The sequence below is a fragment of the Mauremys reevesii genome, linkage group 27 (genome assembly GCF_016161935.1).
Source record: "Mauremys reevesii isolate NIE-2019 linkage group 27, ASM1616193v1, whole genome shotgun sequence".
Classification (NCBI taxonomy): Eukaryota; Metazoa; Chordata; order Testudines; family Geoemydidae; genus Mauremys; species Mauremys reevesii.
The window spans coordinates 8016018-8034335 of record NC_052649.1 but is presented as its reverse complement, the minus strand read 5'-3'; the positions used below and the strand labels follow the sequence as shown (position 1 = coordinate 8034335).

At 44.9% G+C, this 18318-nt stretch overlaps 1 protein-coding gene across 5 annotated transcripts in view; it reads left to right on the top strand.

The window, feature by feature from the left end:
- ACLY (ATP citrate lyase) overlaps positions 1-17993 on the top strand; it is a 47223-nt gene extending 29230 nt beyond the window's left edge. For 4 of the 5 annotated variants that reach the window (XM_039516660.1, XM_039516661.1, XM_039516662.1 and 1 more), the window contains 19 exons: positions 459-576; positions 738-892; positions 2178-2268; positions 3631-3660; positions 5429-5570; positions 7597-7765; positions 8397-8501; positions 8793-8989; positions 9181-9262; positions 9967-10077; positions 10747-10874; positions 11145-11238; positions 11945-12099; positions 13552-13702; positions 14766-14909; positions 15384-15497; positions 16268-16350; positions 16635-16711; positions 17107-17993. In XM_039516660.1, the coding sequence (XP_039372594.1) occupies positions 459-576; positions 738-892; positions 2178-2268; positions 3631-3660; positions 5429-5570; positions 7597-7765; positions 8397-8501; positions 8793-8989; positions 9181-9262; positions 9967-10077; positions 10747-10874; positions 11145-11238; positions 11945-12099; positions 13552-13702; positions 14766-14909; positions 15384-15497; positions 16268-16350; positions 16635-16711; positions 17107-17201 (2241 nt within the window). In that variant the 3' untranslated portion in view covers positions 17202-17993. The remainder of the gene's footprint in view (positions 1-458; positions 577-737; positions 893-2177; positions 2269-3630; positions 3661-5428; positions 5571-7596; positions 7766-8396; positions 8502-8792; positions 8990-9180; positions 9263-9966; positions 10078-10746; positions 10875-11144; positions 11239-11944; positions 12100-13551; positions 13703-14765; positions 14910-15383; positions 15498-16267; positions 16351-16634; positions 16712-17106) is intronic. The other variant, XM_039516663.1, reaches the window with a different exon arrangement.
- The last annotated feature ends 325 nt before the right edge of the window (positions 17994-18318 follow it).

Sequence of the window (18318 nt, the reverse complement as noted above, 5' to 3'; positions counted from 1 at the left end):
GGAATATGTGTTGGAGGGAGGCTGCATGATGTGATTCTTGCATTGCTTATGCAGTACTATTTCCAAGAGTATTTAAGTCACTCAGCAGAGTGAAGGAAAGGCTGCACAGAGGACCCAGGTGTGATACCTAGTCTCTCGCTCCCTGGGCTGGCAGGGGTTCAGGATTAATGCTCTGCACCATAGCGCATTAGACCCTAGTTCAATCCCCAGTCTCATGCCCCAGCATAGACAGGATTGACAGGACACCACAGAAACAAGCCACTTGGGAAGGTGTTCAAGAGTGTCCCCTTCTGGCCAGTTATGGAGAGTGTCTGATGGGCTCTGATCCAATACAACCGTGAACGTGGTTTTCAAAGAGTATAAAGCAGGAGGAGGTGTTCTGAATTCCAAGAGGGATGTGGAAGGCGGGAGAGAGAGGACCTCTCTCCACTAGCAGACACCCATATGTTCTGTTTTAGGGCATTGTGAAAGCCATTAAGGATTACCAGGGCCCTTTGCAAGAGCATGGCGTGAGGATCTTTGTACGGCGAGGAGGCCCTAACTACCAGGAAGGGTTGCGCGTCATGGGTGAAGTGGGTAAGGAAACTCAACCAACCACTTAAGCTTCATTTACTTTGTTGTTGTCGTTTTTCTTGTTTCTGTTGCTCTTTCTTCAAACTTTGACATGGGGCCTCATTGGAGAATCACTTGGGTCTTTTCCCCAAGCCTGACCGGGTTTTGTGTATGCTTGTTTGCAGGAAAAACCACTGGGATCCCGATCCATGTCTTTGGGACAGAGACCCACATGACAGCCATTGTAGGCATGGCACTCGGCCAGCGACCTATCCCTAATCAGCCTCCTGCAGCAGCCCACACTGCCAACTTCCTCCTCAATGCCAGTGGTAGCTGTTCTGTGAGTCTTCCAGCCACAGGGATCTTCTTTGTTTTGCTCTGTGTGAAGAAACCTTTCTTAGAAAATAGTGAGAAGAATAATGACAGCAGGGTTCTAATCCCCCAGAGTCCAATGGACGCTTCTTGCAGGGGACTTTCCTCTATGGACTGGTCAGGCTTAATGCCATAAGACTTTCAGGGCTGGCTGTCCCCTTGCTGTTGCTCTCCTAGGCCATATCCAGGCTGTGCTTGAAACACTTTTGGCTACAACTTATTGTAATCTGTACAGCACGATCTGGCCAACACCAAAAGTAAATCTCTTCCCAGGAAAATCCTGGCAGGAGCAATCATGATTAAATTCATGTTTAGCTAACTCATATCTCATTCCTTTAAGCACAGGGGGTTGGTTCTCTCTTAACAGAGGAAATGTGTTGGTTACAACTTCTTCTCTTGGACTGAGGTGCTTTTTGTCTTTCAGGCCTGAGAACATTGCCAGGGAAGCTTAATACACAGTAAAAACACTCTGCAATGCTCAGTAAACTGGAGTAGGCTGTCTCACTGTACATCCATGCTCTGACTTTAATTTATTTTATGGTTTAAATCCAGTATTAAAAGAATTACAGATATCTATGTGAAAAGTGACACTATGTGCAATATGAATCTTTTTGCCTGCCATAATGTAGGATATGATCCAAAGCCCACTTGAAGTCAATGGAAAAACTCCCAGTGACTTCACTGGGCTTTAGATGAGGCTCCTACCAATACAAACTATTTCACATCTGGTGTCACTTCCTTGACCCTTTTTTTGCAAGCCTCTAATACAACCCAATAAAAACTACTACTTAAAAATGTGGCATTACCTCTTGGGAAACAGTCTAACCCAGACTTCCAGATGTGTGGGGTTTTAACAGCCCATGGAGTCCTGGCATTAGAACAAGGTTTGTGCCTGTTTCCACCCGTCTGGCCAATCTTGCAGTGAATCCTTCTAATATCAAACTCACTTCTGCAGCAAATCAGCAATATCTCAAACACAGGAATGTGATTTTCAGCACCAAAAATCACCAGCTCCAGTGGGTGGTCTTGCAGCTGGGGTGAATCCACCACTTAGAAACACAGCCCCTCACTACCCTGTGGGGGAGGGGGAGTGTGACATCTGAAACATTTGTTTCCAAAATTAATTTTCTTCCATTTTCTTTGGAGGATACACACTGCCAAAGTCAGTTGCTAGCCCTCAAGAAGAAGTTCATCAGGAAGCCCCATTCTGCAGTGTCATCTTTTGCTGACCCTGCTCCTGGGTTCTCTTTCAGACACCAGCACCAAGCAGAACTGCCTCTTTTTCTGAGTGCAAACCTGATGGGATTGCTCCAGCCAAGAAAGCGAAGCCCATGACACCTCCTGGTAAGCCCGGGGTTCTGATGGACCGTTAACAGCATTGCTTTCTCACCACCCCCACCCACCTTCTCTGGCTGCCAGTTGTTGCAGGAGTGAGTCCCAGTGCCTACCCTTCCCCTCCACCACTTTCCAGCCTGGCATAGCGGGGGGACAGTCTTCACTTCCCATATTTGTAGATAATGAGCAAGAATCTTGCTGTAACTTGGATGTAGCTGTTTTTTAATAGTTGTCACTTGGAGTCCCACTAGATTATAAAAGATGAGTCAGAGTTGTCTTTTGACTCAGGATGTGTCCTCCAGGGGAAAAAGCTAAAGCTGAGAGAGCTGGATTTCTCAACTCATGTTACACAGATGTAGCCAAGAGGTAGAATATTCTCCAGGTTGGTTGGGGTTGGGTTTTGTTTTTGTTTTTCTGGTTTTGGACGTGCTCTGATAGTTGGCTGTTGGAGGCCACATAAGTACCTAGACAGACATTCCCTGCATGTGGATCTTCCCGGACTAATGCTATTTTGGTGTTTTGTTGAAAACCTTGCTAGTGCAATAGAGGTCATGGCCTACCTCTTGGAAAAACATAATGAAAACCCATGATATCAGATTCATGATTTCTTAATTCAGATAGCTGGGAAATGTCTCTGGCTTGACACTGTAGTTTTGGATGTACTTGTGAGAAACTTCTGCAGAGAAGGAAGCTGATGGCAGAATTGGGGGTAGGGAGAGGTGTTTGTGGAAGACAGTCAGATTCTTGGTTTTCTTCCTCCAATTTGAAGGAGATGCTGACCTTGCTATATATGTGCAGAAAAGTGAATGATTTTGGTGAGACTAAGTCCTGTTCCTAGTAGGCCAGATCACAAGAGCCAGGACTGCTATCATAGTTAGTACTAGCTGGAAATTCTGTTGACAGTCTTAGCAAAGAGGTTGACAATTGAGTGGATTGTGGAGAGTGTTATGTGTCTTACAATGCCGAGGACTGCGCTGCTTGAGCCTGAAATATATCCACATTGGGCTGAGCAAAAATTCTTGGGTGGTGAAATTACAAGTTTGATATCCAGTTATCTGGAAGGCAGATGTTTTCACTTCAGTTCTTTGGAGCTGCTCGGTTGCATTGGTATAATGTCTTACAGTATTGGGGCAACCTAGCCATTTTTTGTTAATATGCTTATTTTCCTCTGTATTTTTAAAACACTCCATCTATTGTGCCCTCTTGCTTTTCAGAGGTGGTTGTTCATGGAAAAAACTCTGTGGGGCAGGGAGGGCACAATCTAACCAACTCACCAGGCACCCTGATGGGCTGTCAGGGCTGACAACAGCCAGAGTTCTTTGTTCCATCAGTTGTGTCATATTGTTGCATTGGTGATTCTCTCTTTAACAGATTCAGCCCCAGCTTCAAGACCTGTGCAAGGTAGGACACGTGTGACCAGCTGAATGTGTCTCGCCTTGCTGACAGCTGACTTTATTTTTTCCCCCTCCCGCTCCCCACGCTCCCATTTTCTCTCTCCAAAAGTTTGCAGTGTTGTCTGGTTCCGCACCTCTTCCCCTCCCCTCCCTCATGCAGCATATGTAGCACAGCACCATTCTAACTTCTCAGCTGTTTTGAAATGCAGATCTGACACTCATTTGTTCCATGGGCAGTCGTCTTATGGGATAGGGAGCAGAGTGGGGACACATTTCAGGCCAAAAGAAGAGAGCTCATTAGAGGGAAGATTTGAATGAATGATCAGTTGCCTGGTTTAACTCAGGCACACTGCAAAAGGTTTGATTTTCTTAAAAACCCAGATATTATTAGGAAGATTTTGATGTTTATTTTACTGAGAGTCAGGTACTAGTGTGTTTTAAAAAACACATTTTATTTGTATGCTTAAACGGGTGCATAGTAATGCAAATAGCATCTGTCTGTGTTTTGTGATTCATGCAAAGCGCAGAGGAAAGTCTTTGGATCAACCCCAAGTTGTGGTGGCTTCACATTTAAGCATGGGCTTAGTTCCTACTGAAGTCATGGGACCTGAGCATGTTCTGAAGCCCTTTGCTGAATGAGGATGGGCTGCTTGATCAGGGCTAACTGAAACGATTGCCCTAATAAGGCACCGGGGCCTAGCTCCACTGTCTCATGGCAGTGACAGCAAAGATGGCGGAGTTCTAAGAGTTCTAATTCTGGCTCTGTTGCTGCCTCGTTGTGTGGCCTCAACTAAGTCACACTAGCTCTCTGGGCCTCTGTCCCTGTTTTATAAATGGGGGTAATGACGCCTCCTGGAGTATCCTGGAGAAGTATAAAGACACAAATGCTAAGGATTTTTTTTATTTGATGTTTTCGGACGAGAATTGTTTTGAGATGTGAGCTAAGAGCAACCAGTCTGAATTAGCAGTCCATATACTCACGGGGATGGGAAAAATTGTGAATTTAACAAAAGGAGCAGGGTGGTGTCTTATAATGCAGATAAATAGCATTAAGGATTCTGTCAGGCTCTGCAGCTGAGGAAGAATCTTTAGACTTTTAGTTTGGAGGTAGTTGAGGAACCCAAAATGTCACTTTTAGTAAAGAGTCCATCCTCACTAGCTACAGAGCTGCCTTTTCAGTGAGTGTGGTCTCAGAAGCCGGGTTCTGTGGTACCTTTACATTCCTGGGGCAGTCAGTCACCTGTTGGATTCTCATCTCCAAAGAGAACTGAAACCACAGGCTGAGTTTTGTGAAGCTCCTTTTACTTTCTTTGTTCCTTGTTTTGTGATTTTTTTCTCCCCATTTCCTGCTCTCCCACTTGGAAAACTCAATCAATGGGAAATCAAGCCCCTGTGGTCCTACTAGGTCACAGGGCACATGCAAAATATGGGTGTCAGAATGATGCATTTGAGCTCTCTTCAGCTCCGTAGAATAAATCTATACATCCAGCTTGGGGGGAAGGCTGGTATATTCGGGGGGATGGGAGAAGGAAGCAGTTTTCCCTCCTCCCCCCTCCCCTGTTTGTGAAACTGACGTGTGGCTATTATATTGAAAACTCTTGGAAAGGCTGCTTCAGCTGCAGTTTCATCTTTCTCTTGGATGAGGTGTCTGCTACTTCCTGCAATGCAGCCAGTGGGTTTGGAGTGGGGGAAGTCACTGAATGTATAAAGTACTGCATTACAGCTTTTTGGCACAGATTTATAAGTGGGGGGTGGTGTGTCTTTTCCTCGTATAGGTAAAGCCACAACCCTGTTCAGCTGTCACACCAAAGCTATCGTTTGGGGGATGCAGACACGAGCTGTGCAGGGCATGCTGGACTTTGATTATATCTGCTCCAGGGATGAGCCTTCGGTCACTGCCATGGTTTATCCATTCACGTAAGTGTCCTGTATCCACCAGGTAGTTTTCCTCACTTCCCTTATCTCCCTTCTCAGATCTGTCCACTGGCTTTCTCCCCTTCAAGCTCCCTTTTATTTCTCAAGTCTCTGCCCACCTCCATCCCATCCTATATCTATGATGATACATTCTCCTACCCTCCGACCTGCCAGCTGAGCTGTTCTCCCAACTGCTTCCTTGCCACTCCTGACTGTACGCTGTCTCTGTGAAATAGCTTGGAACAACCCCACGGTTCATGTTTGCCAGGTCCCATCTCTCTCTTTCAAATAATTCCCAAAAGTATAATGGCCACACAACACTGGAATGTAGGAATTACCACACTATATATGAGACTACTGGTCCATCTAGCCTAGGATCCTGTCTTTGAGTGTGGCTATTTGTCTCCTTTAAGTTTTCTTTGGGGCAGGGAGAGTGCAGTTCCTTTAGCCTGACATCATGAACACTTAGTGCCTTATTTATTATTTTCTTTTTTAATCCCTTGACTTTAGTGTTGAATCCAGCATCCACAATTTGTTTAAAATTTCCTGGGATCCTTCAGCCTGCTTCACCAGTCGAACTGAAAGTGCCAGACATTGCCTTGGTCATTTTGCATCTTGTATAGCTTAAACTCTCTGGACCAGAGACTCTCCCAGCTATATTTGTACACTACCTGGCACAATGGAGTCCCAGTCCTCATTGGGACTTTTGGATGTAATCATGATATTTAATCCTGCAGAGTTTGTTTAATCTCTGTCAATTGCGCTGCATGTGCCTGGCTCCCTGCAGGATGTGGCTTTTCTGGTGCATGGTGCGGACATGCTGCCTAAGCTGCTGAGTCATCCTACGGAATTGCATCTAGGAGAGGCTCCCTCCCTGAGGGAGGGAGGGAGATGTGAAGGAAACTCTTCACTGAACAGGGTGGGTGGCAAGGAGGAGAATGAGAGTGGCTGTTGATCTGTTTGTCTGAGAAATTTAGACAGTGGCTCCCTTAAGGGTTGTTACTTGTTTGCTGCTGGGTTTTTTTGTTTTTTTGTTGTTGTTTTGTTTTTTTCTTCTATGAATCTGAGATATGAGGATTAAGTATCACTGTCCTTCAGTGAATTCCTCCTCCGCCCCTTGTCAATCAAACACTCCACAGCGTTAGTTTTAGACTTTGATCATGAGGATTGCATCTCTGGAATCCCTTCTGGGTGAGAAGCACTTTACACACTCTAAATGCAGGCAGAGCTTCACTTTCTGCTGAAATGCAGCCACTTGGGACTTTGCTGCCACATTGCTGCTTCCTCGTAACAGCTGCCAAGTTTAAGACCAGAAATGAAGATGTATCCTGTACTTAACTGAGTCTGCAGGGGGAATTTAGGTTGGCAAAATGTAATGGCTAGAGGTGGAATTTGGCCAGGACGCTCAGGATCTTTAACACCCAAGCATGATCAGAACCACTCGGTTCAGCAATCTGATTCCAGCTGCACAATCTCTCTTGACTTCAGAGAATGACATCTATGAATGAAGCTTTTACTAGGGTGCATCTCCTTGATGTGTCTGGGTAAAATCCCCCTTTCATGAAAAGGAAATTCAGCTGACCCTCACTCTGCCACTGTGTTTCTCGGGCATGAGGATGTCGGTGCCATGTGCTCTCTTCCAATTCCCTAGTCCTTCTGACTTGTATTTGTTAAATAGCCATAACACATCATTTCTAAATGTCTTATTTATTGTTTCTTTACCTTGCTTTGTCTATCCAGCTTCTGGCAGAATTGAGATCCTGTTTGCTAACTTCACTGTGGAGCTTATCATTGCTAGGTGATCCTGCTTTCCTTTACCCTCTCCGTCCCATCAATCCAGCTTCTCTGTTTTATACACTGCACACCTGCCTGCTATTGGCTCTTACTACCTTTACCTCTCCCCTGAGATCTGAAAAGCCAACCTGACAGTGTCTGGGAACTGTGTTTTGCTGACGCATTCCTGTGCCTGCAGCAATGTCTCTTTGCAGCAGTGTGAATGATCAGGTCTGTCTCATCTTGGTGTTCATAGTGGCGATCACAAGCAGAAATTCTATTGGGGCCACAAGGAAATCCTGATCCCTGTCTTCAAGAACATGTCTGATGCCATGAGGAAGCACCCAGAGGTAGATGTGCTGATCAACTTTGCATCTCTACGGTCTGCTTATGACAGTACTATCGAGACCATGAACTTTCCACAGGTGAGTGAGGAATCAGCCGAGGTCCAAGCAGTAGAGGATGCTCAGGGTAATAATACCAGGGAGACAATATTTTAGAACCACAGTGTTGGCAGAGTGTTTTGGGGTCCATGAAGAACACAGCTGAGTCTACAAGTGGCCTGTGAGCTGCAGAAGGGGCACCAAGGGTGTAGAACAACTTGTCGTTGCCTAGTGCTGTATTACAAAGCTATGTCTTGATGGATTTTTGAGGCTTGTGGAATAGGGAGTCAGCTCCCATCTGCCTGGTGAGGAGAACTAGATTGGACTGGACTCCCCGCTTCAGGACATAATAGCACTACTACTACTTTTTGTTTTTAATTGAAGAGTGGCAGGGATAGCTCTTGAACAATGCTACTGGTGTCATCTTCACAGCACTATCATCCCAGGCTGTTCCTGGGACTGAAAACTGGGCCCTTCCACAAGATAGTACCCAGCACTAACAACTAGACAGCTAAGCTGTGCCCTCTGAGAGACACTTGATCTTGCTCTGGCCAGTGTTGTGTTTATAGAACGTTCTTACCTTAAAGAATTCTGTCTGCTGCCTTCCCTAGAATTTGTCAAGCTGTTGACTGCTGGAAGTTAGTGAGTGAGTGTTTTCTCTCTTGTGTTGCAGATCCGCACCATTGCCATCATTGCCGAAGGCATTCCAGAGGCACTGACACGCAAACTAATCAAGACTGCTGACAAGAAAGGGGTTACTATAATCGGGCCTGCGACTGTAAGAAATCCACTATCATGCTTCCTGCCCCTACACTCCTTCATACTTGTTTTCAGATCAGTTTTCCTTACGGGGGAAAAATATACATTAGAATCTATTTCAAATTCTTGTTTGTAATATACTATAAAGCGCAGAGTCTTTCCCAGTCATTATGGTCATTATGGAGCAAGACATTCTATTGCTGCCTTCTATGTATATAAATCCTGGGAGAAGCAGCCTGCTCTACAGACGTGTGCTCAGCTTCCATGTGTGTTAGTGAAGGGCCTGACGCTTTCTTCTCTCTTCCTGTAGGTAGGTGGGATCAAACCTGGATGCTTTAAAATAGGCAACACGGGGGGTATGTTGGATAATATCCTGGCATCGAAACTCTACCGGCCTGGCAGCGTGGCCTATGTTTCCCGCTCTGGAGGAATGTCCAATGAGCTCAACAACATAATCTCCAGAGCCACAGATGGGGTCTATGAAGGTGTGGCTATTGGTGGAGACAGGTAGGAAACTGTTTTTCTTCACGGACCATGTCTTTGTTTCTTCCAGTGCCTGACTCAAAAACATCATGGGTCTTCTAGAAGTTGTTGTGGAAATGTTTTAAATTAACCTTCCTCTTCTCAGAAACATTCTGTATGAAATTTAAAATAAATAAAAGCTCAACTTCCTTTCACTTTCCCTCTACTCCACCCAGATATCCTGGATCAACTTTCATGGACCATGTATTACGCTATCAGGACACACCGGGAGTGAAAATGATTGTGGTCCTGGGGGAGGTGAGTTAAACCCATCTGCTCCACTGGCCAAATATTCTCTGGAAACTTTGTTTCTTTATAATAGAAGTTCTTACAGTGTTGGTTGAGAGACAGTTGAATCAGCTATAGCAGGGGTCCCCAACGCGGTGCCCGTGGGTGCCATGGCGCCTGCTGAGGTGTCTTAAGTGCGCCTGCGTACTGGCTGGCACATGAGCATCCGCCGAAATGCCTATTGATGTTGCCACTTGTCGGTGGCATTTCGGTGGATGCTCGTCCGCCACTACGGTCCTCCGTGGCTCATTGTCTGGCACCTGCCAGACAAAAAAGGTTGGGGACCACTGAGCTATAGGAACGTCCAATAACGATTGCAGATGGGCTGTTCATCTTAGTAACAGTTGTCTCTTCCTGCTAAAAAAAATGAATCTTTTCCTGTTCCTTTTTTTTTATTTTATTTTATTTTTTAAATACTGCTTCACAGAAGTAGGAACATCCAGCCCAGAATAGGCCCACAGAGTCCTTTCCATTTAAAAAAAAAAAACTATTTCTGGAGATTAAGGGAGGCTTGATATTTTTGTGTTTGTTTTTACAAGCATGTGGCTCTCTGTGTATGAGATGTGGCAAAAAAGGGGATTCATTTAGAAATATTGCCCTGATTTTAAAAGCTGACTTCTATAGAAATACGTAAGCTTGAACCCAGGCAAGCTACTATTTGTTTCTCTTTGCAGATTGGAGGCACAGAAGAGTACAAGATCAGCAGGGGTATTAAAGAGGGCCGCATCACTAAGCCTGTTGTCTGCTGGTGCATTGGTACCTGTGCCACCATGTTCTCTTCAGAGGTGTGTGTGTGTGTGTGTGTGTGTGTGTAAAATATGCACACTTGGGAAGAGGGGTCGCTTCCTTGCATTGCACCTAGGGAACCTAACTTTTCCAGACAGTCATCGTTAGCAGTCTGCATGTATGGATGTAGAAGTTAACAAATCCTAAACGATAGTAGTGTCCTATATTTCTGCAGTACATTTCATCCAGAAAGATCCCAAAGGATTCTGCACACACAGGGATTGCCATGAATGTCCTGAGTTGGACTGTGGCAACTGTTTAATGGCATATAATGCTGTACATCAATTTAGGAAAGGGAAATGAGGAAGATGCAGCTTCCATGTAAAAATTCTGGGGGCAGGGATGTAGAGGAAAATAATGTAATTAGCCACGCTGTAATAATATAGCTTCCAGATTAGATGGTGCTTTGTGCCTTGCAGCATTAACAAGTGAGGGTCAGGGTCTTTGTGCCAGTGCTTGAAGTAATGAAGCTGAATAGAAAGTTGGTATGACCATGTGCATTACCACTTCTTCATCTCCAGTCAACCTGGTTTCCTTCCTAAAGCTTGTGGAGTTACTTTAGTCTAATATCTGACTCTATTTCTAATCTAATATTTGACTCTATTTTCTCTCTCTTTATCAGCAATTAAATGACTGGATCTCTTGGTACTTTCTCTCATCATTAATAGGTGCAGTTTGGCCATGCAGGGGCTTGTGCCAACCAGGCTTCTGAAACTGCTGTTGCAAAGAACCAGGCCCTGAAAGAAGCTGGAGTATTTGTTCCCCGGAGTTTTGATGAGCTTGGAGATGTAATTCAGTAAGTGGTATGAACAGGGCACCATGAACATAGTGGTGTTTGCAGGGGATAGGAAACCACTGGGGTACTACCTCTAAACTGGCAGGGGAGATGTGATAACCTTGCTTTGTGAAAACACTTCTATTCATACTAGGTGTCTCTCTGTCTCTCTGTCTGTCTCTCTCTCTCTGTCTGTCTCTCCCAGATTTTGGACCAGAACTGCTTGACCTGAGTCCCCTTAGAGATCTGAAAAGGAGCTGATGTCTGCCTCTTGTTTCCCCCTCTGCCCAGGTCTGTGTATGAAGATCTCGTTTCCAAAGGAGTGATCGAGCCGGCCCAGGAAGTGCCTCCCCCCACTGTACCAATGGACTATTCTTGGGCAAGGGTAGGTTGTGTATCTTGCCATCCAGTTACTTGAGAGCCGGCTGGGATGTTTGCTGGGATTTCAGATTGTTTGGGAGATTTTAGATGATACCTTCCCTCCCATAATAGTGTTATGTTTCTCATGCCATCCGATGCTGTTCATGGATTTATCCGGTGAAGCAGACGCACCAAAAGCTTCTGACATACATTGCTGGAATTATCCATTAGGGCTCCCAGACTCTTCTACAATAGGTACTGATTAGTGCCAAGGTAGTTATCCCACATTTTGCCACCAATGGCTTTGTCACCTGACAATCTGGTGTTAGATGTTTCACTCCCAACAGCATGTATGCTGGGACCAGGATTCTCATGACTTTAGCGGGGCAACATCATACCAACAAAATGCAATGGGATGGAGCAATGTCTTGATGCTGGGATAATGCAGAGATCTTAAATCATGGGCTCCATAATATTACCTGTAGAGCTGGGTATTGGGGGGTGTAGCTTCTATACCAGGTAGCAGATGACCCCAAAAAATGTAGGCAAGTCACTGTTAGGCATTGGACTAGAGAAAAGCGATTCCTCTTGGCTTAATTTAGGTACTGGAGTTGGGTAAAGAGCAATCAATGTAATCATCTGCAGAACAGTTTGGTGGGGCGGGGGCGGGAGGGTGTCCCTTATTTCTAAACTGGATTGGATCAGTCTCATCTTTCTGTTCCATCCTTCAGGAGCTGGGTCTGATCCGGAAACCAGCTTCTTTCATGACCAGCATCTGTGATGAGAGGGGCCAGGAGCTGATCTATGCTGGGATGCCTATCACCGAGGTCTTCAAAGAGGAGATGGGAATTGGTGGGGTCCTGGGCCTGCTCTGGTTTCAGAGGAGGTGAGGCTGCTTTCTGGATGGTCTTGACTCCTTTTGGCTTCAAATTTAGCTTGTGTTTAATAGGGATTAGGCACAGATGTAACTCTGGTATTTCCTTATGAATAAGGAGAGACTATTGTACAGGAAATACCCTGCCAATATCTGCTCCCTCTGAGAATATATCCGAGTTTGAAGACCACATACGCTTCTTTGACTTTGAGGAGGGGGGGATTCCAGAAACATGGTGGAGCACTGGGAAATCCCTCTGCGTTAGTTCTGTTACCCCTCTCTTGGCCCCGTTTTATGGCCTCCATCCTTCAGCACAAAAAGACTGGGCAGGGCTGTCTGCAGAGCCTATAAAATTTGTTACCAATGTGCAGGGAACCTTCTGAATGGCAAAGATATTCCCCCTCCTTCCCTGACCCCCCAGTTGATGGGAGGTGGGGGACACACTTCCTGCACAATACTCTCACCTCTGGTCAGTCCAGGTGGCCAAGGAACTAAGAATGGGACAAGAACTCAGTTTCCCACATAACAATGTGGAATGAAACCACTAGGCCACCAGGTGAGCCAACTAAATGTGCCTGCTGAATGATCCCAGATTTAAGGGGATTTGGTGTTGCCAGGCATCTGGATGCGAACTGGAAATAATCTGCAGTTAAGATGTAGAAAATGCAAGTTTGGGACCAGATTTTCAAAGGTGGGGACAACAGGTGGGCCCACAAAAATGGACAGGTGCCCCGAGACACCTGAATTTCTTCGTGTCTTTCTGGGCACATTTATTGCAACCTCCTCTGAAAATCATGTCCCTGCTGTGCAGTGCAGGAGATGTCACTTGCAGTAATTCCCTCAAACACCATCCACTAACAGATAGTCACAATAAAATATTCTTACACAGAATTCCTCTTTCGTTCCAATACACCCAAGACAACTCCAGCTAACACTGAGTGAATGCTAGTGAGTATGAGTGGATGTCCAAGGTGGCCTCCATCAGCCTGTAAGATTGGGCTCTGTGACACTTGGCTTTCAGATGTGGAAACCTGGGTTCAAATCTTGGCTTTAGCCCAGAGAGCCAATTCTAGAACAAAACAGCTATCCATAGGGGGAAAAGAAATTGCATAGTCGGTTTCATTCACTCCCCTTGGGTTTAAATCACTGATCAGATGGCTAGAACACTGCAACCATTAGACTATGTGGAAAATATACCACTGTACAAAGCATTGAGTGCACTAAGCAGAGGTATAAAACCAGCTCCCCCCCACACCCCAGCAGTCTCAGATAATTCAGGGAGACTTTCTGGGCTCTGAGACCCAGCATTAAGTATGATCCTGCATCTCCTATCTAGCTCTCCCCTTGTGTTAGGCTCTCTCCCATCCACACACTTATATGAGATGCATTGTCTGTCCATGTTGATTTCTTCCTATTAGGTAATGTTACCCATCTCTCTCTCTCTGCCCCTCCCCCACCCCACAGGTTACCAAAGTATGCCTGTCACTTCATTGAGATGTGTTTGATGGTAACAGCAGATCACGGACCTGCCGTATCGGGAGCCCACAACACCATTGTCTGTGCAAGAGCTGGGAAAGACCTGGTCTCCAGTCTCACTTCAGGCCTTCTCACTATTGTAAGCATTTAACATCGGCGACATTGTTTTTCTCCTTACTATACAATCTGATTTTTACTTGCGCTCTGTAGCAATAGTGACCTGGCAGCAAGTCAGAACTTGGCATGACTCCTGTGCCATAGACAAGCCTGAGCCCCGCTTACTGTCTCGTCAGTTGTCCTCCCCTAATTACTCTGTCATTGATTAAAACATTGGCTTTATGTTGAATCCAGTACTAATGAGGAGTAGCTGGGGAAATACATTAATGAAACTGGATCAAGTTAAGAGCCACTGGAAAATATCTGTGTGAATTGGACCCTTTCATCTCTAGATGGCTGGTTTAAATCCAGCCCCAGAAGGGTAGTGATCATAAGGTAACCGCTGTTTGATGTTCCTTTATGTAAAATGTGTTTGGGTCTAGGTTTGTTTTGTGGGTTTTTTTTTTGTTTTTTGTTTTTTTGTCTACATCACAAAAAATACCATCACTATTAGCACTAACTGGCCCCTTTTTATTGGGAGTCTCAGGCTATGTCTACACTACTATGGTAAGTCGACGTAAGTTAGGCAACTCCAGCTATGTGAATAAAGTAGTTGGAATTGATATAGCTTAGGTTGACTTACTTCGGTGTCTACATCGCGCTGGGTCACCAGGAGACACTCCCCTCAACTTACCTTACTCCTCTTGTTCCTGGCGGAGTACCAGGGTCAACTGGAGAACGCTGTGCCATTGATTTAGCGGGTCTTTGCTAGACTCACTAAATTGACCCTGAGTGTATCTATCGCCCGAGTGCTGATCCCACAGTAGTGTAGACATAGCCTCAGAAGTGACCAAGAAATGGGCCTTTTAATCTTATTTGCCTTTTTGTCCCTAGAGGTAGGTCACATCTCTAGTTGTTTACAATTGGCCAATGAATCCCAGCTGGCTCTTTATCTTGGACTCCTGCATAGTCTAATCCTGCTTTCACAATGTCCCTGTTGTAGGGAGGGAGGGTGCTGTGGGAGAGGGGATCTGGTTCATGTACCTATTGTAACATGCAACTGTAGAAATCTTTGCTGGAGTTCAACTTATGTATGTTGGGCACAGGGAGACCGATTTGGTGGTGCGTTGGATGCTGCAGCTAAGATGTTCAGTAAGGCCTTTGACAGTGGTATTATCCCTATGGAGTTTGTTAACAAGATGAAGAAAGAAGGGAAACTGATCATGGGCATTGGACACAGAGTCAAATCAGTAAGTAACTTACCTTGTTTTAGTAGGGCTTTCTTCATTGGGAGAGGAAAATGAATAGAAGAAAAAGCAAGTGGAGGAAGGATGGCAACTTTTAGAAGTGGTTTCTGGACTAATCCTTAAAATAAATCACTGACATACATGTTAGTTGGTCTTTGGATACTCGGGTGATATGTCAGCAGTAGAGAGAGTAGTTCAGCATTGTTTAAGCAATTACTTTGACAGCCCTTAACATCTTTAATCTCTTACAGTTCAGTATTTGGTCTTCTCCATTCACAGGCCTTACAAACTTAAAACTAAATAGATTTAATTTCTAAATTGAGTACATTTCAGAAAAAAAAGCTATAAGGACAAAATTTAATTACCTTGGCTTCAAACAAACAGCTCATTTGAGTTGATAGGTACAGTAAGATGTGCACTCTTACATGCGTGTCTGGCTGTTACTGCCAATAATATAATATGTTCTTAAACATGCAGATAAATAACCCAGACATGAGAGTTCAGATTCTCAAGGACTACGTGAAGCAGCATTTTCCTGCTACCCCACTACTGGACTATGCACTTGAAGTAGAAAAAATTACAACTTCCAAGGTAAAACACCCCACTGCATTTTTGTTCTCCAATACCTGGAAGACAAAAATCTTTTGGGGTCATTGTTGGAGTTCTGTTTCCATGTTTTAACTGGAGAGGGAGTAATGCATTGGTGCTAATACAAGCCAGAGAGAGACAGCACCAGCTCGGAGCCAGGCACAGCTACAGGATTTGCTCTGGCTGAAGTGAGCTTTATACACCAGGAGAGGCCAGACTGCCAGCCCATGATAGCCCACAGCATTCTACAGAGCAGCCTGTGACTGCGCTCCTCATGTAATAAGGAGGTGTAGCCTGCAGAGATGCTGGGTCCCGGCAGAAGTCCACCTTGAACTGGGTAGAGCCGCATGCAGATGGTGAGGGGGGAGTCCCCATCATTCAGATTGACTGTGGCTCTCCGGCAGATTGCCGGATTAGACCTCTGTGTTACGAAGTTTGGGTGTCCCTTATTGCATGTAGCCTCTAAAGCAGGGATTCTCAAATGGGAGCTCGGGGCCCCTCAGGGTCACAAGGTTATTGCATGGGGGGTCGCGAGCTGTCAGCCTCTACCCCAAACCCTGCTTTGCCTCCAGCATTTATAATGGTGTTGAATATATTAAAAAGTGTTTTTAATGTATAAGGGGGGGGGTCACACTCAGGGGCTTGCTATGTGAAAGGGGTCACCAGTACAGAAGTTTGAGAACCACTGCTCTAAAGCATACTAACGCCCTTTGTGATGAAAGTTGCTGGATAAGTGCGAGTTATTAACAGTTAACGTTTTTCACTTCCTTCAGAAACCAAATCTTATCCTGAATGTGGATGGCTTTATTGGAGTCGCCTTTGTTGATGTGCTCAGGAACTGTGGCTCCTTCACCCGGTAAACATTGACGTATCTTCTCTAGCTGCTGTATGAACTTGGGGAGGAAGGGTAAAATCCTGATTCCATTAATGTGATGCGAGTTTTCCCACTGCCATCCAATGGGGGCCAGGATTTCATCTGACATTTGCAAGGCAAGGCGCCCTGCAGAAGCCTGGGTCTTCCTGCGAGGGGAAGATTTCCAGAACTGGGCCTTGAATTTGCATTGGAGGTGGTTTAGAGCTGCTCTGGGAGCCATTGTACCAAGTACCCTGTGCCCAAGAATTGTTTGGTTTTTATTGTAGGGAAGAAGCAGATGAATATATTGACATCGGAGCCCTCAATGGCATCTTCGTGCTTGGCAGAAGTATGGGGTTCATTGGTAAGTTTCACATGCACCCAAAAGCCCTATTATTGTGATGTTTCCCATCACCACCACCAAAAGACAGCTCCTAAAAAACCCTTCATTTTTCATACCAGTCCTGACTGCATGTGGTGCATCAGCCACACTCCCAGCCCAGGAGAATCTGCTGGGATGCTCTCAGTGCTGGGTTTTTAAAGCTACTGGATGGGTAGCTTTTGAATAATAGTTAGGATTCTCACTCGTCCCCCTGGAGCTTGTTGTCATGCCCTAAAATAGGAGTAACTGGATCTCATGCTTCAGGATATAATGATCATTTGTGGGGCCAGGAAGGGGCCTAACAAGTTTCAAGGCAAGGTCAGTCTGGGAGGAATGGAAACTTGGATTGCTGTATGTAAAAATCACTTTCATTTTAGGACACTACCTGGATCAGAAGAGGCTGAAACAAGGCCTGTACCGTCACCCGTGGGATGACATCTCCTATGTTCTACCAGAGCACATGACCATGTGATGGCCAGTAGCATTGCTTTAAATCAGAGAAGCAAGTTGCCTGCATGGAAGACCGTTACACATGGGACTTAAATGTAAAGGCCGTAGGTTTATAGAAATCAAGAACTACTGTGCAAAGCAGCTGTTCTATAAGCATAGAAACTGATGCAAATAAAACCAAAAGTGTGAGATTTCATATGCTACCTGCTGTATTTCATGCTTGGAAGCAGCTGGACTTTGTCTCTTCTCCCCCGCCTCTTTTAATTTTTCTACTTGTTTTTATTTTGTGTGTGTTCTGACAAGATTTTAAGATGGGGGAGGGGAGTGTGTTTTGCTCATGGACACAGCTGCTTTTGACTTGAAGAACTAGACATGTTAGCTTGAAAATAAGTTGTAACCTTCCTGACAAAAGGAGGAACCAAAACGTGAAGAATATTGTTCCCCATCAGCTATGGGTTGGGGTTCTCTTGTAGGTTGTTTTTCAGCTTTGTTTGCTCTGTGTTTACCTCCACAGCCCAATAATATCCTGTGTAGTGGGACCACTGCTGATATAGCCAATACCATTCAAACTCTGGTGTAGTAATTTAAAATGTAAAGTTGTAACATATACTCTTGGTAAAACTGTGAAACTACCTGTAGTGCATTTTCTATATTTACACAGCCACCACATTACTTACAGGAATCGCTGGCCTCCTACATATCTGCATATGCAAGATATATATTCAGTGGGCCATTTAATTATAGTTGCTATAATAATCCTACTTGTCTCTATATTATAACCTAACTTAAATAAACAATACTTTAATCATTTTTAGCTGGATTTTGTATTTTCTCAGTGCTGGCACCTTGAGATTTGTTTGTTCTGAATCTTACTTTACGCAGGGAAATAGAATACTTTAAAACACTGAGTAACCTGCAATCTGTAATGTCTACTCTTTCTTTGGATTTTCCTTCTGAAGATCAGGCCCTCAGTGTCTCCAATTGGGGACCCCAAATCAGTAGATACTTCTGAAAGTTTAGGCCTTAATGTGTGGCAAATGGTCAAAATCATAGCAGTTTTTTGTCATGTGTATGAGATAAGCTACTGTGGCGAAGGGGGCAATATATAAGTACCTGGATAAACTTGGCAGGAATGGGCA